Source organism: Notechis scutatus, chromosome 13 (assembly GCF_049901735.1).
Source record: "Notechis scutatus isolate UNSWTSFEM ecotype Mainland chromosome 13, rNotScu1.2, whole genome shotgun sequence".
In the NCBI taxonomy this organism is placed as follows: domain Eukaryota; kingdom Metazoa; phylum Chordata; class Lepidosauria; order Squamata; family Elapidae; genus Notechis; species Notechis scutatus.
The window spans coordinates 3,937,813-3,962,679 of NC_142021.1; the positions used below are offsets into that span (position 1 = coordinate 3,937,813).

Here is a 24,867-nt window from a genome sequence, read left to right on the forward strand (position 1 = left end):
TTGGCTCTTGGGGGGGGGGGAACCCTTTGGTACTGACCTAGATGACCCATAGCTGAATCTGTCACCATCTAGCTTAACCTGGTGTTTCATTCCTCGAACGTTTTATTTCTTATTTATCTATTAAATTTATTTGCATCCCTGGTTCTTGTTCCCCTATGGGGCTAGAAAAAAAAACCAAACAGTTTTTCCAACCAAAACTAAACTTTTCCGTGCTGCTGAACTCCAGATCAGCTGCAAGCAACGAAATTTAATTTTAATATCGACCGATTAGCAAGCATTGAAAGTGACAATAAAAGTCATAAGTTCCAAGTCATTTAAATCACAGAACCCTTTCTTTGAGTGACAGTCCCAGCCAGCCTATCAGACCGGAGGGGTGGGCCTTAACCGCGCTCCTCCTCTTTTAACTTTCTTTCTCCGCCTCCTCTTCCACGGCTCGCCCAATCCGTGCAGGAAGAAAAGGCGGGGCCGGGCAGAGGTCGCCCGCTGATTGGTCGCGGCGTCCTGAGTATAAAAGGCGGCGGCGGGACTCGCGCTATTCCTTTTCTTCCACGGAGGCCTCGTGAGGTAGGTGGGCGCTGCGGGCCACGCGGGCGGCAGGCTTCGCGGCCTACTCCGGGCGGGCCTGATTTCTCCCTTCTTTTTTCCCTCCCTTCTCCAGAGAACGCCGCTGTCTTTAAACCGCCGCCCCGCCGCGCGATCCTTGGGACACCGCGATGCCCAGGGAAGACCGAGCCACGTGGAAGTCCAACTACTTCCTCAAGATCATCGTAAGTCTCGGGGGCGGGAGTGCCCCTGAGCATGTGCAGAGCGCCTGGCTGGGGAGGGGGCAGCTGTGTCTGGGAGGGTAAACCCCCCCCCCCGACAGTTGTTAGCTCAGGGTTCAGGAAAGGAATTTTATTCCAATTCCACTTTAAATCGTGTTTTGTTCCAATTTCATTTTAAATAGTACTTTATCTCAATTCCATTTTAAATTGTATCAAATTTTAGTAAAGTAATTTGTTTCTGGAACTTTGCACTTTCATATGGCCCAAGGGCTAATCAAGAAAGAAAGAGAGAGAAAAAGAGAAAAAGAAATAAACAAGATAGCATATAGATGAATTGTAGATAAAATAAAAAAATGGTATAGATAAAATGTATAAAAAATAGTATATATAAAGTGAATAAAAATGGTATAGATAAAATAAAGTGGTATATATAATATAAATAATATTAAAAAAAAAATAAGATGGTGTATTCTAAAATGGTATAGATAAAAAATATAGATAAACCAAGAATTAAAATGGCATATAGATGAAATGGTATAGATAAAATGAATAAAATAAAATAAAAATAAGGCAGTGTATTTATTATAAAGTGGTATAGATAAACCAAGAAATAAAATGGTATATAGTAATATCAACAATAATGATACATCTATTAGGCCATGAATACAGAACTGTAGTCACCCTATTTTAGGAAAGGGTAAAAAAAAAATTGAATACAAGAAAATGCAAATTGTATTTTTGTGGGCCCTCCCTAACTTTCCTCTTTTTTTCCTGATGTGGAATAATGTCCAAGAATAAAACCAATGGAAGGGATTTGAGTATGTCGTTTGCCTGCAACCCAAAATCCTTGTTTTTTATTCCTTTAGCAACTCCTGGACGATTATCCAAAATGTTTCATCGTGGGAGCGGACAACGTGGGCTCCAAGCAGATGCAGCAAATCCGGATGTCCCTACGCGGGAAGGCCGTTGTCCTCATGGGGAAGAATACCATGATGCGTAAGGCTATCCGAGGCCACCTGGAAAACAACCCTGCTCTGGAAAAGTTAGTATTCCAAAGCTTTTGGGGGGCTGTCAAGTGTTCCAGAGCAGCGGTTCTCTTCAGGTAGCTCCTTAGAATCAAGATCAGGTGAAGTATTAGTACCGCTTTATAGAACTCTAGTAAGGCCACACCTGGGATACTGCAACCAATTTTGGTCACCGTACTACCAAAAAAAAAAAAAGGTTGAGACTTTGGAAAAAGTTCAGAGAAGAGTAACTAAGATGATCAAATGACCTGGAGACTAAAACATATGTAGAACGGCTGCAGGATTTGGGTTTGGCTATTCTAAAAAAAAGAATTAGGTGACCTGATAGAAGTGTTCCAGTATTTGAGGGGGTCAAATTACTTAATCCTAGGCCGCCCTAGGCATAAAAGCCAGCTGGGTGACTTTGAGCTTACCTCACAAGGTTGTCAATGAGGAAAATAAAAGAGGAGGGAATATTAGGTATGTTTGTGGAATTTAAAAAAAATCATTTATTTTTTGCTCACAAAGTAGTTTGGCCCAGACATAAACTTGACTTGTCTTGTAAGTTTCTGGGTTTCAGTTCTATGAAACACGGCCAACCCAGTCCTTTTCCATCAGCCTGTATTGCTAGCTTTTAATGACTACCTGAATGAGTCATGACATATTTTGTTGCAAAACAAGAATATAGCAACAGACCTGTCTTCCTTTTGACTCTGGTCCTGTAGCCAAACGAGGTTGCCTTTCTGAGCTAGTAAATCGGTCCAAAATTAGCTTTCTGTCCGGCAAGTGGTTAGCGCGCATTCTTTTAAAGTTGCTTGGTGGAATGATGACAAATTAACATTGTGTTTTTAGGCTGCTGCCTCATATCCGTGGGAATGTGGGCTTTGTGTTCACCAAGGAGGATCTGACTGAAATCAGGGATATGCTGCTGGCCAACAAGGTAAACGGGTATATAAATGAGTTGAGCTTTTCTTGGTGTAGCTGAGCTGAGGATGAATTTTTGTGCGTTCTTCTCTAGGTGCCAGCTGCTGCCCGGGCTGGAGCAATCGCCCCCTGTGATGTCCTTGTGCCAGCTCAAAACACCGGCCTGGGTCCGGAGAAGACCTCTTTTTTCCAAGCTTTGGGCATCACCACCAAAATCTCCAGAGGCACCATTGAAATCTTGGTGAGTTAAGAGCCCCTTGCCACGCGTTGGCTAGTGCAGTGGGCTGCGGGGAAATCTAGTTTTGCTAGAAATCGAGAGACTTGGGGATTGTAGCCCTCCTTCAGGTGTGAAAACTGATGAAGGGGATTAGCCCCCATCAGAACTTTAAACTGCCATTAAATCATAATTGTAAGTCAAGGTCTGCCTGTAGCCAAATTTGGCTTAAGGTTAGTTTAATGCTTGCCTGCATTTTTTACTTACTTGTTGGATCTCTTAAGGCAGCGATGGAAAAAACCTTTTTGTTGTGGTGTGCCGAAAGTGTGCTGGCACCCACAATGCAATGCCCCTCCCTGCGTATGCGCGTACAATGCCCCCTTACCTGCACTACACATGTGCATGCCTCCCAGCTGGTTTTTGGCCCGTTTTCAGCCTCCCGGGGCCTCAAGGGAAGCCTCTGCAGCCTTTGGAGGCCGAAAAACAGGCCTGTTTTCTGATATTTCCGGAAGGCCTGTTTTTTCGGCCTCCCGAGGCTACAGAACTTTCCCTCGAGCCCTGGAAGGCCGAAGTTTGGCTGGGGCTCGTGTGCCCACACAAATGGCTCCGCGTGCCACCGGTTCGCCATCACGGTCTTAAGGCCACCAAACTCCAAGAAGACGGGCTTCTTGTTTGCAATTCAGTCAATACACATAGAAACACATTAAAAACCACATAGTTGGTTTTTAAGACTAAAACAGCATGCCCAATGTGCAAAACCTGAGCAGGGGCTCCTTGGCCAGCTTGCCACAGCCAACTTGCCACGGGACGATTCACCGCAGCCAGTTCTCCGTGGGAAAAATTCCCCACAGGACAATTCTAACTTTTATTTCGTGGCAAGCCGGCCAATATTTGCCATTCACGTTTCATCCCGTCCCTCCTTTTGCACCCTTACAATCAATTCTTCTATGCCACCGTTTCTTCGATATTCAATATTTTGTCCTGCAGCGAGTTGGCAGTGGCGAATTGGCCGCCAACGAGTTGTCACAGACCCTCCGTAGCGTGTTGTCAAAACGATGTGGCTTTGTGAAACGGCGCTGTCGTTTTTCTGATCCCTCCCTCTCTCCCTTTCTCGTTTCTTAGAGCGACGTGCAGCTGATCAAAACTGGAGACAAAGTGGGCGCCAGCGAAGCCACCCTGCTGAACATGTTGAACATCTCTCCCTTCTCCTTCGGGCTCATCATCCAGCAAGTCTTTGATAATGGCAGCATTTACAACCCGGAAGTCCTGGATATCACTGAGGAAACTTTGCACAAGCGCTTTCTAGAAGTAAGCAAGGCTTACTTACTTCAGTCACGTGCCCTGTCTCTGTCAGGGCCCTTTTGAGGGCTCAGGACAAAGAAGCTGAGGAGAGAACAGGGTGGTGGGGGAGAACTTTAGGGGCAGATTTATCTGTTGATTAAATCTTGTTCCTGATTAATTTAATTTGCAAATGCCTTCAGTTTCCAAGATGATAGGGTGAGCAATATCTAAGCGAGGGGGCCCCTCCAACCTTGGGTCCCCAGTTCATTCTCAAAACATCCTGCAGAAAAGAACATTGGTCGCTCAGGATTGAACTGTGGGCTCTCTGAGGTTGGTGGTTTCCTTACCAAGCTAGGTAACATCATCAGGGCTACTACTACTGATGCGGTTACCTAGTTTGGTAAAGAAGCGTCTGCAAGAAAACCACCCAGTTCAGAGAGCAGCAACAACCCCATAAAATTTCCTAGCTGGCATAACCATTATGGAGACTTTCCATATTTGAAGGGGATCCATTTTGGGGAAGAACAGCTGAATAAGGGATCAATGAGGTACTTTTTTTTAAAAAAATGTGAGATTCCCCCAGTGCTAGATTACTGCAGTCTTTCATCTGTAGTCACCCTGAAACTTAAATTTAAAAACTGCCTAGCAACATCTACAGATAATCTACAGCAACAGATAATAACTTCGACCGTCTCCCCCTCCTTCCAATTTCCTTAACCCAGGAACTAATAGGAGTGACAGAAAGAGGGCTAGAAAAGGTATTGTCCCCAATTGGGGACAATTAGGGAATAATTTTTTAGTTTAGTTTACTTTATAGTCATTGCACCTCGTACAACGAAATTAAATACCATCTTCAGTGTACATTATGATTATGAAAATAAACACAAACACCCATCCCTCACATTCTATACAATTGAATTGAAAACCCCGTGATATTGCATTAATATTGCTTTATACAGTAGAATCCCATAGAGTTCCTGCCCTGGGATAGAAGCTGTTTTTCAGCTTATTTGTCCTTGTTTTTATTATTATCCTGAACCGTCTGTCAGATGGTAATAGTTAAAAAAAAGGGGGGGTGCCCAGGATGAGATGGATCTTTGAAGATGTTTTGAACTTTCTTAAGGCAGTGGGAGCTCTAAAGCTCTTCCAAAGAGGGGAGAGGGCAACCCATAATCCTCTGGGCAATGACGTTCACCCTCTGGAGCGCTGTCCAGAGGCAATTTGCCCCTGTGCAATTTGCAAACTAGACACAGGTGCATCGATGAATTTTCAATAACCCAGGTCTTAAGACTGCTTCCCCCCTCCCCCCAATTGTCCCAACAGATTAAAAAAGTTGGGACTTTTTATGTGACACCAAGGTGAATCCTAGCAGCCTTTCCTTTCAGCGGCTTCTTGAATAATGTGGAGGTTAGGGGAGCAGACCGAAAGCTGCGGAACCCTGTCCTGTGAATGGGATTTCCAACCTGTATCTTTTGTCCCTTGCAGGGCGTCCGTAACGTAGCCAGCGTTTGCCTGCAGATCGGCTACCCTACTGTGGCCTCCCTGCCTCATTCCATCATCAACGGGTACAAGCGAGTCCTGGCTGTGGCCGTGGAGACAAACTACTCTTTCCCATTAGCTGAAAAGGTAAGTTGTTCAAGGCCTGCCAGAGAAAAAAATCTGTGAGATGCAGGTGGCATGCGGAACCGTGCCCTCTCCTCCAGTCCACGGAACTGGGCCCAAAAGGTGGGGGGCTGCTGGTTTAAGGGGTCCTGACTTCAGCATTTATAGAAGGATTGGAGTCTTCTTGCTGGCAGTTCTGAGTTTTTAGGACCTCAAATCCACGAGGCTCTTGTCCCTGGACAAGATTTGTACACACCCCGTTGAAAACCAAGCCCACATAACTCCCCAAGTGCAGTGAGAACCTTGAGGAATTAAGCCTGCCTCTCAACGAAATCGATTTGGGTTATCCTTTGCAGATAAATGTAGTTTGGGCAAATAAGGTTCACTGTGCTCTTTAGGGTAACTGCTGCGAGAATGACACACAAACTGTTGTAAGTTTTAAGAACTTAAAAGTCTGAGGCTAGTTTCCAGTCTTCTGTTGCCTTTATTCCTTTGGGCTCAGCTCCATGTCCTTTGAACATTCTGTGGAAAGTCTGGGAAAGCAGGAACGGGATGTTTTGGCACTTGAAACACGACTGAATTTTTTTCCCCCTCTGCAGGTGAAGGCCTTCCTGGCTGATCCATCAGCTTTTGCCGTTGCTGCTCCGGCAGTGACCGAAGTAGCCGCTCCTGCTGCAGCAGCTCCGGCCAAAGAAGAAGTCAAGGAAGAATCCGAAGAGTCTGATGAAGACATGGGCTTTGGGCTTTTTGACTAACCACCTGTCCTAGGCTGAGTAGAGTGAAATTCAAAAGAAAGAAATAAAAAGTGTACTTCTTTACCACATCCTTTGGAAGTGGCCGGTTGAATTGTCCGAATTATTTCTGCCTGACAACCTGTGGTACTATTTGTGTCATTCTGGAGTAGAGTAGTCATTCTGCTTCATTACATAGGTAAAATTGTTAGCCTTAATTCCAGGTTCGGAAATGGTACAACTTCTTTAAATTATGGCAACCAGAAACTTTTTTAAAAAAAAATTTTTTTTTTTAGAATCATTTCACTTTAAACCTCCGTTCCTGGAGCAATGGGAATAATCCTTTGCAACATTTGCATGATGATATTAGTCAAAAGTTAACTGAGGCACACTTGCATTAAGCATTTTTATTAAATTTATTGGGCACCCATCTCGTTGCAAGGCATTGAACGGTAAATAAAGCCCATGAGCTGGGCTTCTGCAGGATGCAAAGATAAAGTTGATAATTTTGCGTGTCATGTGAACATGACTTAAAGCTACGTCTCTTGAAATAACAATTGCAGCTGCCCCTCAACTCTGCTAAACCTTGTATTTCATGCATTTTTAGCCAAACAATAGAACTGAAAAACTTTGATTTCCTGTTGGTTTGGCCAAATCAAATTACAGAATGCAAGTTTGAGTTGACAGTTGGTAAAGACTTTGGGGCATAATTTGCACACAGCCTCCCCCCCTCCCTTAAGACATCTGGAAATTCCTAATAATTGAATTGTTGAACCAGATCGAGTATTTATCCAAGTTTGAAAGTTTAGAAATAAAACTCGATCAGAGCCATTGAATTGATCATAAATGGAACAAATTACAGTCCATTGGCATTCCTTAAAAAAAGCATGTTTGTAGATGGAAAGTTACGTTTTTGATTAGAACTTCGGTCTCCGAAGTTGCAACTTCTATTCAGGCAATGTCTTGCTACTCAAATTCATTTCTGATCTCATCCAAGGATTGACCTCTTAGGTGTACAGATTGTGGAGTTGCCCCATCTCTGGGCTAATGTACTGTACTTGTATAGCTACAATTAATTCAGTGAAATATCAGAACAACTGCTGAATGGTGCAAAGGGTTGAAAACTTCTGAACAAGGGACAGATCATTTTATGGTGTCCAGAGTGGATCTTGAAACACCAAAGATGAATACTAAAAGGCAATAATTTTTAAGTTTGATATGAACTCAGATGAATGGAAAGTGATGTCCTTGAAAGAATATCCAGCAAGTTTATGGAGATTCTCAGCCACCCAAGTCATGGTTGTCCCAAAGGTGCTTTTCCTTTCAAGAGGCAACTGGACTTTCTGGTTTTTTTTTCTTTGAAGAGGTTTCGCTTCTCATTCAAGGAGCTTCTTCAGCTCTGAAGAAGAACTGAACTTAGAACTGAAGAAGCTTCTTGGATGAGAAGCGAAACCTTCAAAGAAAAAAAAATCCCCCAGAAAGTCCAGTTGCCTCTTGAAAGAATAAGAACCTTTGGGATATCCTAAAACATGTATTTTAAAATATTTAAATTATTTTGAAGCCAAACTCATGGGAGAAATGGGCGCCATGATTAGGGAAAATTCATTGCGGCTCATTAATGAGGGAAATATAATAGAAATAAGGGAAAGGAAAGAAAATGGACAGAACTTTGCCCTTTTTGCGAGTCAAAATAATTCCCATCAGAAGCGTGTTCCTCCCAAAGCGTCTTCCTCTCAATGCGCAGGCGCGGGTGGGCGTCCGCGTGTCAAAGTATGGAAGGTTTTTTTTCTCTACCCCCGTGCGCGTTTCGTGACGCCATCATCCTGCGCCGGAAGTGAAGCGGAACAGTTTCCGGGCGGAGCCGGTGCGATGGCGGCTGACACGCAGGTGGGTGCTACCGAAAGGCCGGAGCGCTACGAAAGTAAAAGAGAAGCCGGACAAGGCGGGCCCGAGAAGCCGCCCTCCGCCCGGCTCGGCTCTGTTCCTCGGGCGAGAAGCCGCGTCTCCTCCGTCGGCCTTGCTTGGGCCGGTTGTAGGAGGTTCCGCGCGGGTTGCGGAGGGGCTCAAGGAGCCTCTTTCTCACGGATCCAAGCTCTTTCATGACGCCCTCCGGAACCCGGGGACCCATGGTTCTCAGCACGGGCGGCGGGTAGCTATAGGGTTGATGGGTTTTGTAGTCAACAAGTCTGGGCAGGGGCAGGGTTTCCCCAGGATTTTCAGGCTGTGAAATGGTTGGGTGGAAAAGCAGGACAGGTAGTCCTCGACTTACGACTAGCGGAGCTCCAAAATGCACGTCGCTAAGCGAGAAACGTGCTCAGAACTTTGTTTGGCTGGGCGACGGGTGGGCCAAGAAGCCCACCCAGCCCCGGCTCTCCTCGGTCGAGAAGGCGCATCTCTTCACCCTCGCTTTTCCGACTTTTCTCCCCACATTTGTTAAGAGAATTCCCCGCCGTCGTTAAGTCAGTAACACGGTTTGTTGGCTGAATCTGATAGGACTTTAGGTTCATCAGAAGGTGGCCACAGGACCTGGGGACTTTGCAACCAGTCATAAATAGGACCCAATTGTCAAACATTCACATGACCACGGGGGATGCTGCAATGGTCATAAGGGTGAAAAACAGTCATAAATCACTTTTCTCAGTGCCGTTGTAACTTTGAACGGTCACTAAATGAACTGTTGTAAGTCGAGGACTACCTGTTTTTCCCTTTTTTGAATTTCTTGCCCTTCCTTGAAGCTGTGGTTGTCTTTGTGGCTTCAAGTAGATTGAAAATCTATCTTTCAATTCACAAACACAAACAATTTTTTTAAAGGAGTGCCAATCTGCTGTAATTTTTTCATTTATGATCATGTCGATGGCTCTGATGAGTTTATTTCTAAACTTGGATAAATAAATATTTGATCTGGTCCAACAGTTCAATTATTAGGAATTTCCAGATGTCTTAAGGGTGGGAAACGGTTGTGTGCAAATATGCCCCAAAGTCTTTACCGACTGTCAACTCAATCTTGCATTCTGTAATTTGATTTGGCCAAACTCATGAGAAATCAAAGTTTCTCACAGTTGTATTATTTAGCTAAAAAGCATGAAATACAAGATTCAGTAGAGTTGAGGGACAGTTGCAATTATATTTCATAGCTTTGGGCTTTCTTTTCATATTTATTTTAAAAGGATCACCTGAGTAGGGTAAATGAGTATGGAGCCTTCTTGGAACTGCTGAAAGGATTGTGTTGTGGAGCTGTGCTTTTTGCCCTGTGTCTCTTCACTGTTGAACACAAGCATTTTTCAATGATCTTTTCTGGATTATTCTGGATCATTTTGATTATTTTTTGCATCTCCAAAAGTGACCTCACCGGAACTATCTTCTCTTCCCCTACCCCAAATCTCTAACGTCTGTTTAGGTTTCGGAAACACTGAAGAGATTTGCCGTGAAAGTGACTACATCCAGTGTGAAGGAACGCAGAGAAATCCTCAGTGAACTTGGAAGATGCATTACTGGGAAAGGTAGTATATACACCATGTCAAAATATGGATAGTCCTTGACTTATGACCACAATTGAATCCCACATTTCCGCTGCTAAGCAAGACAGTTGTGAAGCGAGCCTTGCCCTGTTCTACAACCTTTTTTGCCACAGTTGTTAAGTGAATCACTGGAGCTGTCAATAACAAAGTTGTTAAGCAGGATGTGATGACCCGGAGTGTAACACAAATGTAACAAAATCCAAAACGTAAATAAATGTCCTTTAATGCCTCCAACTTGGCCCCACTATTCAATAATTCTCAGTTGGAGATAAAACGTACTCAAAAATAGTCTTCAAAAGAAAGCAATATCGTCCGAACTTAATGAGCAGATAGAAATAAAAAAACAAAACAAAACTACAATGGCGAAATTTCCACACTCCACTCCCTGTGGGATGTTCCTTCTCTCCCTCAGAGTCCGACTCTACCAAGGGCATGACACGGGATTTGAAATGAATATGTTTGTGCAAAAGGTCACAAAAGTGGATGACTCTCGGGACATTGCAACTATGATAAATCCAGGCCAACTGCCAAGCATTCAAATTTTGATCACATGACCACTTAGTTGCTTCAAAGGCCATACATGTGAAAAATGATCATAAATGATTTTCCAGTGCCATTTTAACCTTGGTTACTAAACCAAAGTTGTAAATTGAGGCCTACTTCTAACACTCAATAGGAAAGAGTCTAAAAAGTTTAATCAAATCTCAGTAGAAGCTCTGGACGTGAGGGTGGGTGTTTTCATCAGAATTGCAATGTGTGAAAGCAGCTTCTCTGTCTCTGGACCAATGACCTTAGTCCCCTTCAAAATCTAATTGCCGGTTGGTTGATCATCATCATTTTAGCCACTGTCTACCCACTGCAGAATGAAGGCCTCTTCCACATGTTTCCAACCCAGATGGTCCTTAGCTTTTCATTGCCAATTGGACCTCCCAGTACTTGTTGATGCTGTCAATCCGTCTTGTTTTGGGTGTCTTTGGTGGTTGCTTTTTGATATTTTTTTAATCAGCGTTGGTTGACGTTTGTGGGGGGGAAATAGACACCACATAGGGCATTAAAACATTGGTTTTTATTTTATTTTAAGCATTGCTTTTCATTGAAGTGCCTGTTGAATTTGGTTTGGTCTTTTGTAGATTTTCCAGAAGGCGCAGTGAAGGGTCTGTGTAAACTTTTCTGCCTCACTCTGCATCGATACAGGTAATTATGTCAAACTGGACTTTGCTCTCTAGTTCAGATAACATTTATTTGTTCTGGCGCAATATATGGAAGCAGATTTAATGCCTTAATGATAAGACTTCTCTCTCATTTAAAATTGTCTGCTTTTTCTTTTAAGCACTGTTCCGATTGGCCATCAGTGTTTTTTTTGTGAGATGTAATTTGTGTTTTATTGTATAGTATTGTAATGTAGGGTGCTTAACCAATTGTATAAATGAACAAAGAAATGTATATAACTTTATGAATTTTTCCCCCAAACGATTCTTTTAGTTATCCCTTTCAAAAAATAATTATGGGCTTAGATAATGGTTTCACCAGACTGCTTGGAGAAATACGCAGTAAATGAGATAGTTTGGGGAAAGAATTTCTTCTCTCTTTAAAATGTCTGCTGCAAAATTGTTTTATAAGGACAGAAGAGAAAGCAAAGCAGATTCCTGTAAATAAATAAGTTTTCAGTTCTCTTTAGCAAAGGTTACCTTCAACCTTTGCTAAAGAATAAATCTTTGCTATTGAAATAAACAGGCAGATTATTAGGAAAGCTTGATTGAGGACAGGATATCTCTAAAGCAATTTTTTCAGCTCATGATCTCTCCCCTTCCTGTCTCTTCATTGCGATATTTTTGCTAGAGATGCCGCGTCACACAGAGCCCTTCAAACAGCTCTTCGTCAGCTCGCCGAATGCCAGCCTGAAGTGACTGCCAAGAACCTTTTGTACTCCCTGCAATCTTCAGGAATCAGCAGCAAGACTGGGGGATCCAGGTGAGGAGATCTGGGTGTTGTGCAAAGACCTCTTTAGCAACAGAACTGAAGAATATAACTCCGCCCTGGCAACAGGAAGGGCATCCAGCCAGTAAATACTCAGCTCCACTCAGTTGCCCAGACTCCACCCCGCAAGGGATTATGGAGTCGTTAAAAGATGATCAGATGATCTTTGATGTCTTGAACTATTTGTCCCTGGCCATCATACCACATGGTTGAGGAAGTTGTACCCAATTGTAGCAACGGGCCATGAAATGAATTCCCATGAATCAGTGGTACATTAGAAGTGTGCGCCTTGGTTCAGCTGTAATCCTTCGGCTTGCTCTGTAACGTTTGACTGACTTTCCCGTCTGCACCAGCGATGGGAATCCCATGATGCTGCCAAAACTCCCTTGTTTTTTTCCTTTCTGTCTCAGCAAGAGCAGTGGATCTGCAGCTTCGCTGGCTCTCTCGTGGACCTGCCTGCTCGTTCGCATTGTCTTCCCGACACACGACAAGAGGCATGGAGAAACGTGGGAGAAACTGGTAGGAAGCCTTGATCCGCCTTGTGACCTTTTACCCTTAACCGTGGTTGGATGACAGGTAGTCCTTCGTGGTCCTTTAGGACCACAATTTGAGCCCCCAAGCTTCAGTTGCGAAGCGAGTTTTGCCCCGTTTTATGATCTTTCTTGCCACAATTGTTAAGTGAATCACTGCGGTTGTGAAGTTAGGGTTACAGAATTGAATTGGCATCCTTCCGTCTCAAGAGACGATGCTTTGGTGCTATGAAACCGGTAACTGCCACTTCCCGTTTTGTTTCCATGCTGTATGCAAAGCTGGAGTGTCCTTTCCAGAACACGAGGCCTGGATAATTTAATATGGAGGATAAACTCTAAATAAAATAGATAGATAGATGATAGATAGATAGATAGATAGATAGATAGATAGATAGATAGATAGATAGATAGACAGACAGACGATAGATGGATGGATGATAGATAGATAGACAGACAGACAGACAGATGATAGAGTAGATGGATGGATGATAGACAGATGATAGAGTAGATGGATGGATGATAGATAGATAGACAGACAGACAGACAGATGATAGAATAGATGGATGGATGATAGATAGATAGACAGATGATAGAATAGATGGATGGATGATAGATAGACAGACAGACAGACAGACAGATGATAGAGTAGATGGATGGATGATAGAGTAGATGGATGATAGATAGATAGACAGACGATAGAGTAGATGGATGGATGATAGATAGATAGACAGATGATAGAGTAGATGGATGGATGATAGATAGACAGACAGACAGACAGATGATAGAGTAGATGGATGGATGATAGATAGACAGATGATAGAGTAGATGGATGGATGATAGATAGATTGATAGATTGATAGATTGATTAGATAGGCAGATAGACAGACAGATAAATGGACCCTCTGTTGAGAGAGCTGTGAGTAGAGGGGGAGTGATACAACATCACCTGAATTGGCACCCTTCAGTCTCAAGAGACTACGATATCATGCTATGAAACTGGTAACTGCCACTTCCCGAGGATTCGCAAGAATCATTAAAAGGTTTCTGTTCCCTTTGGTTCGTGTTTGTTTTATTGGAAAAGGGTTTGGGTCAGAACACACAGTCATGAACTGCTTCCAGGACTCTGGCTCCGGATTTTGCCTCGAGCATATATACAGACTTCCTGACCTCCTCAGCCCTTCCTTGATTCAAAACAATGACCCCGTGAAATTGGCTCCTGGCCAGCAGCGTCCACAAGCTAACAACAGATCAAGGATGGCCAGTGACATTAAAGGATCCCTTTACTTGTCTTTATTAACAGGTGGAAGTCCAGTGTTTCCTTCTGTTGGAGATCCTAGGTGGTTCCCGCAAACCTGTGGTGAACGGGGCCGTGAAGAAGTTGAACAGACTCTGGAAAGAGGTGAAGTTACATTTTCTGCAAACAAGCACCCGAGGTTCAGAGTTTCAGTTAGGCCTGTCTTATCTCGCATCTCCCGGATATGTTGAGTATCTTGACCGGACATGATAGAAACCATGATCTAATACAGGGGTCGCCAATCTTTTGGACCTCAGGGACCACCAAACTCATAATTTTAAATCCCGCTGAGCAGAGACCCTGTGAAAATCCCCAAAAAAGTCTGCAGGAAAATCCCCCATCCCGTTTTCCTACCGATCGACCATTCTTTATTTGGGATCGCAGGATACCGTCTCCAACTCCGTTCTCGGGGGAGAGAGAGAGAGAGAGAGACTTTTGGCTCCATGCAAGGAAAGCAGCAGAAGCAGCAGAAGTCTTTCTTTTTCTCCCCCAAATTCCGCCAGAAATGAGTCTTTGTGAGACTTGTCATGCTGGTGCAGCCTCTTGGAGCAGGAGGACTTGCAGGGTCCCAAACACTCATTTCTGGCGGAGTTTGGGGGAGAAAAAGAAAGACCTTGGCTGCTTTCCTTGAGTGCAGCCAAAAGCAGAAGAAGAGAGAAGAGAAGCAGCCCAATGGCCAGTCAAGTTTCCCCCCTCCGCCCATTCCCCCCTCCCCTCACTACCTCGTGTTGTTTGCAATGCAAGCGACGCAAACCTTGTGTTCCCGTGGGCCATGTGGGTGGCGCAGCCTTGTGTTCCCGTGCAGCCTGGATCGCTTGCTTTGGGGGTGACATTTCTTTGCGGACCACCAAAATTTTTCTTACGGGCCAACAGTGGGTCCCCGGCCCACCGGTTGGCGACCACTACTACAATACATTGAGGCAGTGTTCATAACCCCAACAACTTTAAGATGTTAGAATGCTGGGCTGACGATCGGCAGGCCGGCATTCGAGACCCATTGCTGCCTCGGGGCAGAGTGAGCGCTCGTGCCACGCTCCAGCTCCTGCCAGCCCAGCAGTCCGAAAGCAGACAGTCGCAAGTAGCTAGATAGGTATCGTTTCGGTAGTCAACTTCACAGAGACCCAGCTGGACGTCCCTAGACCAGGGTCTCCAACCTTGGCAAGTTTAAGCCTGGAGGACTTCAACTCCCAGAATTCCCCAGCCAGCAAAGCTGGCTGGGAATTCTGGGAGTTGAAGTCCGCCAGGCTTAAACTTGCCAAGGTTGGAGACCCCTGGTCTAGACAACAGTTGATGTCACAGCAAATCCTTTCACCACGGAACCACTTCAGTATTAGTAATGCTAATAATTCCAATGCAGAAATATTGGTATTAATAACTCCCAGAATTGCCTAACCAGCATGTTTTGCAGGGGGAATTCTGGAAGTCTACATATCTTCAAAGTTGCCAAGACTGAGAAATCTGCATCGGGGCGTAGGATTTGCAGGTCAAAACAGGTCTTTTGTCTTTCTCACGTGCAGTGATTTATTTATTTTCCTTTGACCTCAGAATCCTGGGCTGGTGGATCAGTATCTCTCCATAATTCTTCATTTGGAAGCCAATCAGGGATATGCGATCATGCTGGGCTTCCTTGTGCAGTTCTGCACCAGCCAGAAAGATCTCAGCACCATCAACAAACACAAGGTAAGTTTTTTTTAAAAACGGCCATTTGGGGTTGGAGAAAGATAACGGCGGCTTCGCAAATGGCTGGCAGTGTGGTAGAGCGAGATACGGGTAGACCTTGACTTACAATTGCAATTGAGCCCAAAATTTCCACTACTAAGCGGGACAGTGGTCAAGCGAGCTTTGCCTCATTTTACAACCTTTCTTAAGCCAAGAGCACAACCAAGCACTGTATCCCCTCCTGAGGTTATAAACAGAGACTGCATAACATTTGTGATTTTCATAGCGAACCCACATTCTCTGACCTACGATGAAGTGATCTGTGTTGTTGTTACGTGTCAGTGTCATGATTACTTTCATTATTCAGGCTGCCCTCCTCGATTTCTATGTGAAGACCATCCTGATGAGCAAGACCAAGCCTCATAAGCACATCCTGGTGAGAGAAATCCCTCAAAAGTTTTAGTTTAGTCTACTTTATTGTCATTGCACCTGGTACAACAAAATTAAATACCATCTTCAGTGTACATTATGACTGAAAATAAACACAAATGTACCTCCTTCACATTCTGTACATTGAATTGCAAACCCCTGACATTGCATTAATATTGCACTAATATTGATAATTCAATAAGAGTTCCTGCCCTGGGATAGAAGCTGTTTTTCAGCCTATTTGTCCTTGATTTTATTATTATCCTGAACCGTCTGCCAGATGATAATAGTTCAGATAAAGGGGTGCTCAGGATGAGATATATCTTTGAGGATGTTTTGAACTTTCTTAAGGCAGCGGGAGCTATAAAGCTCTTCCAAAGAGGGGAGAGGGCAACCCGTGATCTTTTGGGCAATGACCTTAACCCTCTGGAGTGCTGTCCTATCTGCCCCTGTGCAATTGGCAAACCACACATAGGTGCAGTCAGTTAAGATACTCTCTCTGGTGCAGCGGTAGAAGGTCAGCAGCAGTTTTCCATTCAGTTGTTGTTTCCTGAGAAGCCTCAGGTAGTCTAATCTCTGCTGGGCCCTTTTGACCAGGGCTGCAATGTGAGCACCCCAGGTCAGGTCCACCCAGAAACTTAAAATCACTTGCTCCCCTTGGTCTCCATTGATAAGCAAGGGCTGGATGTCTGATCTCTTCCTTCTGTAGTCCACTATGAGCTCCTTGGTCTTATTGGTGTTGAGGACCAAGTTATTGTTTCCACACCACGAAAGCAACCGTTGGTCCACCTCATCTCGGTAGGCAGACTCATCCTCCCCCCCCCCCCGAGATGAGTCCCACCACTGACAAAAGCCCCCAAACCATGAAGTCGTTGTGCTAATTTGGCCCGGTAAACTCTGCGTAGTCTTTGCACTGCCATAAGCCAATTTTAGCAAAAGCTTCTGTAGATCTGAGTCTGCTTTGCCTGTGGCGCCTGAGGTGCAGATCGTCCTTGACTTAGGACCACAATTGAGCCCAGAATTCATGTCTCTAATTGAGAGTTTTGATTTAACTGAGCTTTGTCCCATTTTACGGCTTTTCTTGGGAATCACTGCAGCTGTTAAGTTAGTCACAGGGTTAAGTGAATCTGCCTTCCCCGTTGTCTTCTCTTCTTAGGAGGTCACAAAAAGGGGACCGCTTGGGACACTGCAGCCATCATAAATATGAACCAATTGCCAAGCATCCAAATGTAAATCACCTGACCACCTGCAATGGTCGTTAGGTGTGAAAAATGGTCATAAGTCACTTTTTTCAGTTCCGTGGCAACTCTGAACGTTCACTAAAACGAACTTCCCAAAGGTGCCCAGATTGTTGGGGTCCATAGGCCGACTCCAAACCTCTTAGAGAGGGCTGTGAAGCACTGCGAAGTGGTACATAAATTTTTAAGTGCTATTGCTATTAAAGCGGTGCTGTTTCCTTGCAGGACAATTGCGCTCCTCTGCTCCGCTACGTGTCTCATTCCGAATTCAAGGACCTCATGTTGCCAGCCTTGCAGAAATCTCTCTTGAGGAGCTCAGAGAACGCCATTGAAAGTGAGTGATTTGAGGCAGACATATGGAGCACCTTGTGAAGGATAGCTAGTATGAGTGGATCAGAATCCTGCTGATAGGAGATCCCAGCAGGAGTAGAAAATTAGTGTTTACTTATATTTATTTAGGGCTGGCACTGTAGCTTCCAGGAAGGGGGAAATCTGTAACCTTTTGCATTGGACCTTTCGTTCTAGACTGCTTTTGCTGCAACCACTAATCCTTAGTAAAAGTACCTATTACTTCAACCAAAGGGAGTCGAGGGTCTTTCTTTCCTTAGGGACCTAGTTGAGACAAGCCTGACAGTCTATTACATACCAGCAGCTCCAGAGGTCCCTATTTTATTTTTATACCGGTACCTCCAGAAGCTGTGAATACAAAATTGGCTGCAATGGTTGGTTTTGGTGTGGCTGTTGGCAAGTGTCATGCCCTTGTTGGAGTCGGACTCTGAGGGAGAGGAGGAACATCCGACAGGGAGTGGAGTGTGGCTCTGGAGGTTGTGGAGGAGGCTGGAGAAGGGCAGAAGCCAGCTGGGCAGTCAGAGGAAGAACCAGGCCCATCCCCTCTGCATCCTAGGACATGCAGGGAGGAACGGAGGAGGAAACAACTTGGCTTACGAGAGAGGAAGCGGCCATGATCCCCCTCATTGGTTGGAGCTGGGGAGACTAGTATATAAAAGAGATGTTAAAACACAGCATTGCCAGAAGCAAAGCATATTTTATTTTGGGCTGAAGTTATCTTGGTTGGCGTGCTTCCAACAGACCGTGCCTTGTTATCTCCTTGAAGTTGGTAATTACTTATCCTGGTCCGTTGTGAAAATTCCTTTGTTGTAGTTTGTTTTAGTTTTTTTATTTCTATCTGCTCATTAAGTTCAGACGGTATTGCTTTCTTTTGAAGACTATTTTTGAGTACGTTTTATCTCCAACTGAGAATTATTGAACAGCGGGGCCAAGCTGGAGGCATTAAAGGACACTTACTTACGTTTTGGATTTTGTTAACGTTTGTGTTACGTTCCGGGTGATTACATTAAGCCTGAAAGCCTTTGGACTGAACACGCTCCTTCTTTTTCTTTTCTTCAGCAATTTCTTGCTTACTGGCATCCGTCACCCTTGATCTCAGCCAGTACGCTCTGGATGTCGTGAAAGGGCTAGCCAGTAAGTGCTTTTGTTCCATTCATGTAAGATCCCCTCTGGTGCTTCTACCTTCTTAAACCTCAGCCTCTCATTATTGTGGGCTTTGCTGTTGTATTTCAATTCCAATAGGAGAGAACACAGGTAGTCCTTGACTTACAGCCACAGCTAAGCTCCAAATTTCCATTGCTAAACGAGGCTTTGTCCCATCTTACGACCTTCCTTGCCACCGTTGTGAAGGGAATTACTACTATTAAATTAGTAACACTTAATTCGTTCAGCGGCTCTGTTCCATTCGGCATCCTCATTCTGTTGCCTCTCTTCCCAAAAGGAATCCCTCCTACTTCTTTAACGGCTCCCATATTTGATTTTTTTTCAGGCCAGTTGAAATCCAACAGTTCCCACCTGATGGACAAGGCCGTAGTTGCACTAAAGAATCTGGCCCTGCAGTGCAGCGACCCGTCCACTGTGGAGTCCTTCGGGAAGCACCTCTTCGCCATTTTGGGAGGTCAGTAATTCTTTCTTTGGGTGGGAAAGGGCATTGTCAATCTCCACAAACAAAGAAAGTCCCGTTGTGATCGTCCCAAGCAGATTCCTTTACTGTTCCTCACCTGTAGACAGAATCTTGCCAAACTGAAGCAAACCGCTACCTGAAAAGCATATCCTCTGGGAACTATTAAGGAGGGACTGTCTTTACCCTCTTTCTCATACACAAATTATGTGAATTGAGTTGTTTTCTTACTTCTCTGAAATGTAATCCTCCCTTTTGGAAATCTGGCCCACTACATTTTCATCACAGTTGCCTCTTTGTTGGTTCCTTTCCTTTCCTTTCCTTTCCTTTCCTTTCCTTTCCTTTCCTTTCCTTTCTTTCTTTCTTTCTTTCTTTCTTTCTTTCTTTCTTTCTTTCTTTCTTTCTTTCTTTCTTTCTTTCTTTCTTTCTTTCTTTCTTTCTTTCTTTTCCTTCCTTCCTTCCTTCCTTCCTTCCTTCCTTCCTTCCTTCCTTCCTTCCTTCCTTCCTTCCTTCCTTCCTTTCTTTCTTTCTTTCTTTCTTTCTTTCTCTTCTGCCAAGCGAGGCAGAGAGTTGCTTACATCACGAGTGTCCCACCTTGACAACTTTAGGACTTCAGGGGAAGGGAATTTCCCAGAATTCCCCAGCCAGTCACATTGTCTGAGGGATTCTGGGAGTTGAAGTCCATAAATCTTAAAAGATGCCAAAGTTGGCTTACACAGTTCTCCTCTTTCTAAATGCTTTCTTGCACTTACCTGTCTTCTCCTAAAATCCCAATGAAGGTCAACAAACCATTCAGACGAAACCGTCTTTCTCCATTTCTGAGTGATTGTAGCCTAGGATTATTTATTTAAACTCTGGGTTAACCTCACAATTCCATTTTCGACAGGTGCGGAAGGAAAGCTGACTGTGGTGGCTCAGAAAATCAGCGTCCTCTCAGGTAAAGTTCTGGCAAGAGGCGATCGTAGAGAAGGGAACGAACGCAGATGTTGCAAGGGTCATGTTCAATTCATCGGCCCAGTTTTTAGACTTTCAAGAAGAAAGAAAGAAAAAAAAAGGTGCCTTAAGTAATTTCTCCAGCAATTATTTCCCTGGAGAAGGGCGCGAAATTTGGAGATTGGCTCAGGATCCGGTTTGAAATTGAGCATTTGTCATTTGGCGGCCGCAGAGTTGTTGCTGTTGCCGTTGTTTTAATGAAGGAAGGAAAAATTGAGGTGTGGCCTCTGGTTCCTTTTAGGGATTGGTAGTTGCAGCCACCATGCAGTCTCGGGGGCATCTAATCAAGTTCTCAGTGGAACCATGGTTGAGCTCTTCGTCCCGTTCCTTCAGCAGGAAGGTAAGTATATTTTGGCAGTGCTTTCTAAGGCACCCAAAAAGCTATCCTGACTGTGGAATTTCCAGCAAGCCGAGCTTTCACTGGAGTCAAATCTAGTAAGCTTTTGGCTAAGACTCTCTTGTTGTCAGCCCCACCAGATATATCCGACCAGGAAATCCACTACATGGGAAGGCAAAAGGCATTTTTATTTGAGATTGACATAAGCTTGTAAATCTGATTGCGTTGTACTTCCTTCTCCTTATAGTTCAGCTAATTAGGGAGGCTTCTGTCTGGGTTGATTCCAAATGTTATGTGGATGTTTTTGGCTTTAAAAATGCTGTAGCCCTTTGGGAGATTTTGGGAGAACCCTTCCTTCCTTCCTTCCTTCCTTCCTTCCTTCCTTCCTTCCTTCCTTCCTTCCTTCCTTCCTTCCTTCCTTCCTTCCCTCCCTCCCTCCCTCCCTCCCTCCCTCCCTTCCTCCCTCCCTTCTTCCCTTTCTTCCTTCCTTTCCTCCCTCCTTCCCTCTCTTTCTCCCTTCTTCCCTCCTTCCCTCCCTTCCTTTCTCCCTTCTTCCCTTCTTTCCCTCCCTCCCTTCTTCTCTTTCTCCCTTCCTTCTTCCCTCCCTCCCTTCCCTCCCTTCTTCCCTTTCTCCCTTCCCTCCCTTTCTCCCTTCTTCCCTTCCTTCCTTCTTTCCTTTCTCCCTTCCTTTCCTCCCTCTCTCTTCCCTCCCTTTCTCCCTCCCTCCCTCCCTTTCTCCCTCCCTTTCTCCCTTCCTTCCTTCCCTTCTTTCCTTTCTCCCTTCCTTTTCTCTCTCTCTCTTCCCTCCCTTTCTCCCTTCCTTCCTTCTTCCCTTCCTTACCTCCCTCCCTTCTTCCCTTTCTCCCTTCCTTCTTCACTTCCTTCCTTCCCTCCCTCCTTCCCTTTTCCCCTTCCTTCCCTTCCTTCCCTCTTTCCTTTTTCCCTTCCTTTCCTCCCTCTCTCTTCCCTCCCTTTCTCCCTTCCTCCCTTCTTCCCTTCCTTCCTTCTTTCCTTTCTCCCTTCCTTTCCTCCCTCTCTCTTCCCTCCCTTTCTCCCTTCCTTCCTTCTTCCCTTCCTTACCTCCCTCCCTTCTTCCCTTTCTCTCTTCCTTCTTCACTTCCTTCCTTCCCTTCCTTCCCTTCCCTTCCCTTCCCTTTTTTCTAAAGAGCGCTTTCTCTTCCTGCAGTCCATGAAGGCACTCTGGTGCACGCCATTTCCATCCTTGCTCTCTGGTGCAGTCGGTTTGTCACAGAGGTCCCCAAAACGCTGGTGGAATGGTTCAAGAAAGCGTTCAGCCTTAAGGCCTGCACTTCTGCTGTCAGGCATGCCTATCTCCAATGTATGCTGGCTTCTTTCAAAGGTAAGAAAGAGTAGAGTGTGTGTGTGCGTGTGTGCATAATGTCTTTGGGCAGCCAGGCAGGGTCTTTCTGGAGGCATCTCCTAGGCTGCAAACGGGGAGCGGGACACTGGTCTAAATGGACCATGGGTCAGCATCAGGAAAGTCATCTTCACGACATTCTAAAATTCCTCCACTTAATGACCACAGTCGAGTCCAGAATTTCCATTGCTAAGCAAGACAGCGGTGAAGTCAGTTTGGACCCATTTTACAATTTTTCCTGACCACGGTTGTTAAGTGAATCGCTGCCGTTGTTCAGCTAGTGACACCGTTGTCAATCTGATAGTCCTCGATTTACGACAGTTTGAACCCCAAATTTGCACTGCTGAACAAGACAAGTTAAATGAATCCCTAAGTTAGATATATAGTTAACGGAATAACAATTGGACCTTGGAGGTCATCTAGTCAACCCCCCCCTGCTCGAGCAGGAGAGTCGATTCCAAATATTAGCCTCTACCTAGGATCAAACTCACAGCCTCCTGATCTTCAACTGGGGTTTATTTTTGGGGTAGGACTTATATTACGAGCATCCGGGCGGGGGTAAATTCATGCTAGGGCTTATTTTCCGGTCGGGTCTTATGTTCAGGGAAATATGGTTAACATAGAATAACAGAGTTGGAAGGGACCTTGGGAGGTCATCTAGTCCAACCCCCTGCTCGAGCAGGAGAGTCTATTCCAAATATTAGCCTCTACCTAGGATCAAGCTCACAGCCTCCTGATCTTCAACTGGGGTTTATTTTTGGGGTAGGACTTATATTACGAGCATCCGGGCGGGGGTAAATTCATGCTAGGGCTTATTTTCCGGTCGGGTCTTATGTTCAGGGAAATATGGTTAACATAGAATAACAGAGTTGGAAGGGACCTTGGGAGGTCATCTAGTCCAACCCCTGCTCGAGCAGGAGAGTCTATTCCAAATATTAGCCTCTACCTAGGATCAAACTCACAGCCTCCTGATCTTCAACTGGGGTTTATTTTTGGGGTAGGACTTATATTACGAGCATCCGGGCGGGGTAAATTCATGCTAGGGCTTATTTTCCGGTCGGGTCTTATGTTCAGGGAAATATGGTTAACATAGAATAACAGAGTTGGAAGGGACCTTGGGAGGTCATCTAGTCCAACCCCCTGCTCGAGCAGGAGAGTCGATTCCAAATATTAGCCTCTACCTAGGATCAAGCTCACAGCCTCCTGATCTTTAACTGCGGCTCCTGGGGAAATTCGTGCTAGGGCTTATTTTCCGATTGGGTCTTATTTTCAGGGAAAACACGATCTCTTGATGAGATCACTTCTTTATTTCTGAACAGGGGAAAACTTCAGCAAGCAGAATTTTTTTTTCTTGATTATTATTATTATTATTATTATTATTATTATTATTATTTATTTTCCGCTTCGGTAGGCAATGTCCTCTTACAAGGATCAGAGATGCTGCCCTTACTGATCCAGACTGTGGAGAAAGCTGGAACTCAAAGCACCCAGATTCCTCTGGTAACGGAAGGTGTCGCTGCAGCTTTGCTAATCTGTAGACTTTCGGTAGCCGATGTGCAAATAGGTAAGATTCCCCCCCTGCAGTGAAAGGTAAACTGCTTTTGGCTGTTTTCTGCCAAAAGTTCCATTTAATTTAGGCTAAGGAATTATTAGGCACGATCCGAAGGACTTAATTGTATAATTGGCCTCAGCCTCTCCCTTCTTCTGTGCCACATCCTGTAAACTTGGGATATATATATATATATTTACTTTAAAAATTTGTAATACCACCCAACTCACAAAAATGCAATCCCAGGCGGCCATAAAACAAGTCACAATTGTCTGAACAATAACAGAGACCTAAATAATGAAAGAGAGAGAGAGGGGAAAAAAAATCACACAGTTGAGGCATAATCTTGTATAACCCCCTAGGATAAGCTCACCTGGTATCTGGGGTCCCCCATGCAGAATTGTGATACGTAATTCCTCTTCTTTGACATTTTATCTCCCCCCGTAATTTTGACCTGTTTATTAAAAACTTGTTTCTGGCAACCAACGACAGTTAACGCTAACCAGATTCGTCGTTCATGGAGGGTTTGAAATCTGTTTCTGGCTAGCCTTGAATTATTTATAAAAATTACAAAGGTGGGATACAAATTAAATAAAATACACTGATTTGCTTAGGTTGCCTTACAGAAGGCGTGATAGCAGTTAAGTAACAGGGTGAACTATCGGCTCAATTGTAATTTCCATTTTTTTTAATCCTGCACTTCTCAGAAAATAAACTAAACAGCTTCTGGCAGCTTATTTTGGATGAGAAAAAACAGATCTTCACTTCTGAGAAGTTCTTGCAGTCTGCTTCAGAGGAAGGTAAGAAGGAATAGGAATAGTAGTAGAGTAGAGTAGAGTAGGAATAGGAATAGAGTAGGAATAGGTATAGGAGTATAGAGTAGGAATAGGAGTAGGAATAAGAATAGTCTCTCAGTGTGCCTATAAACAACATACTGGTAAGTAAATCATCAGGTACAATAATAAATCATGATACAAATGACATGATAAATCAAAGATACTAAGGGGAACGTTGGAAAGATGAGAAAATGAGAAGGAGGTGAAGGATCATAGCAACACTATTATACAATATCTTTAGGTCTAAGACAGTGCTGAGGGAACTAGGTGTACAGCAGAGTGATGGCACGGGGAGAAAACTACCTTTGTGTCTAGTTGTCTTGGCATGCAGTGCCTTGGAGCAACGAGGGGAGAAATTGAAATAGTTTATGCCCAGGATGTGAAGGGTCTGGAGATATTTTCTCAGCCCTCTTTCCAGCAGAAACAAAACCAGTTTATTACCTGTAATAAATTTCACTTTTACCAACTGTGGAAGTTCGGCAAAATGGATTTATTGGCACAACTGACCTGTTAGGGACACCAAAGGCCCGATGTATTGCTCTTCCTTGGCTAATTCTTTTCCTTATTAGACAACCAGATATCTGCAATCCTTGAAAAGAAGGGATATATCATTACGTACCATCGGTGCCAAATTAGTCTG

The 24,867-nt window shown here is 44.3% G+C and overlaps 2 protein-coding genes across 2 annotated transcripts in view; both read left to right on the plus strand.

The window, feature by feature from the left end:
* The first annotated feature begins 536 nt into the window (after positions 1–536).
* On the plus strand, positions 537–6,610 carry RPLP0 (ribosomal protein lateral stalk subunit P0). The gene is made up of 8 exons (XM_026684594.2): positions 537–564; positions 659–767; positions 1,631–1,806; positions 2,621–2,708; positions 2,787–2,933; positions 4,029–4,214; positions 5,673–5,813; positions 6,389–6,610. The coding sequence occupies exons 2-8, from the start codon at positions 714–716 to the stop codon at positions 6,542–6,544; spliced, it is 948 nt and encodes a 315-aa protein (XP_026540379.1). The 5' UTR covers positions 537–564; positions 659–713; the 3' UTR covers positions 6,545–6,610.
* Positions 6,611–8,354: 1,744 nt separating this feature from the next.
* GCN1 (GCN1 activator of EIF2AK4) overlaps positions 8,355–24,867 on the plus strand; it is a 60,772-nt gene continuing 44,259 nt past the window's right edge. The window contains exons 1-16 of the mRNA XM_026684618.2: positions 8,355–8,407; positions 9,918–10,020; positions 11,169–11,232; positions 11,878–12,009; positions 12,426–12,534; positions 13,846–13,944; positions 15,385–15,519; positions 15,866–15,934; positions 17,391–17,499; positions 18,573–18,647; positions 19,003–19,131; positions 20,021–20,071; positions 20,369–20,467; positions 21,651–21,824; positions 23,254–23,406; positions 24,099–24,191. Coding sequence (XP_026540403.1) covers positions 8,390–8,407; positions 9,918–10,020; positions 11,169–11,232; positions 11,878–12,009; positions 12,426–12,534; positions 13,846–13,944; positions 15,385–15,519; positions 15,866–15,934; positions 17,391–17,499; positions 18,573–18,647; positions 19,003–19,131; positions 20,021–20,071; positions 20,369–20,467; positions 21,651–21,824; positions 23,254–23,406; positions 24,099–24,191 — 1,612 coding nt within the window. The 5' untranslated portion in view covers positions 8,355–8,389. The remainder of the gene's footprint in view (positions 8,408–9,917; positions 10,021–11,168; positions 11,233–11,877; positions 12,010–12,425; positions 12,535–13,845; positions 13,945–15,384; positions 15,520–15,865; positions 15,935–17,390; positions 17,500–18,572; positions 18,648–19,002; positions 19,132–20,020; positions 20,072–20,368; positions 20,468–21,650; positions 21,825–23,253; positions 23,407–24,098; positions 24,192–24,867) is intronic.

What these genes read in the sequence shown, in the direction of transcription:
- RPLP0 (XM_026684594.2), top strand. Translation starts at nt 714, where the DNA reads ATGCCCAGGGAAGACCGAGCCACGTGGAAGTCCAACTACTTCCTCAAG. An exon ending in GAGGCACCATTGAAATCTTG is followed by an intron (nt 2,934 to 4,028) that starts GTGAGTTAAGAG and finishes CTCGTTTCTTAG; the next exon opens with AGCGACGTGCAGCTGATCAA. An exon ending in TGCACAAGCGCTTTCTAGAA is followed by an intron (nt 4,215 to 5,672) that starts GTAAGCAAGGCT and finishes TGTCCCTTGCAG; the next exon opens with GGCGTCCGTAACGTAGCCAG.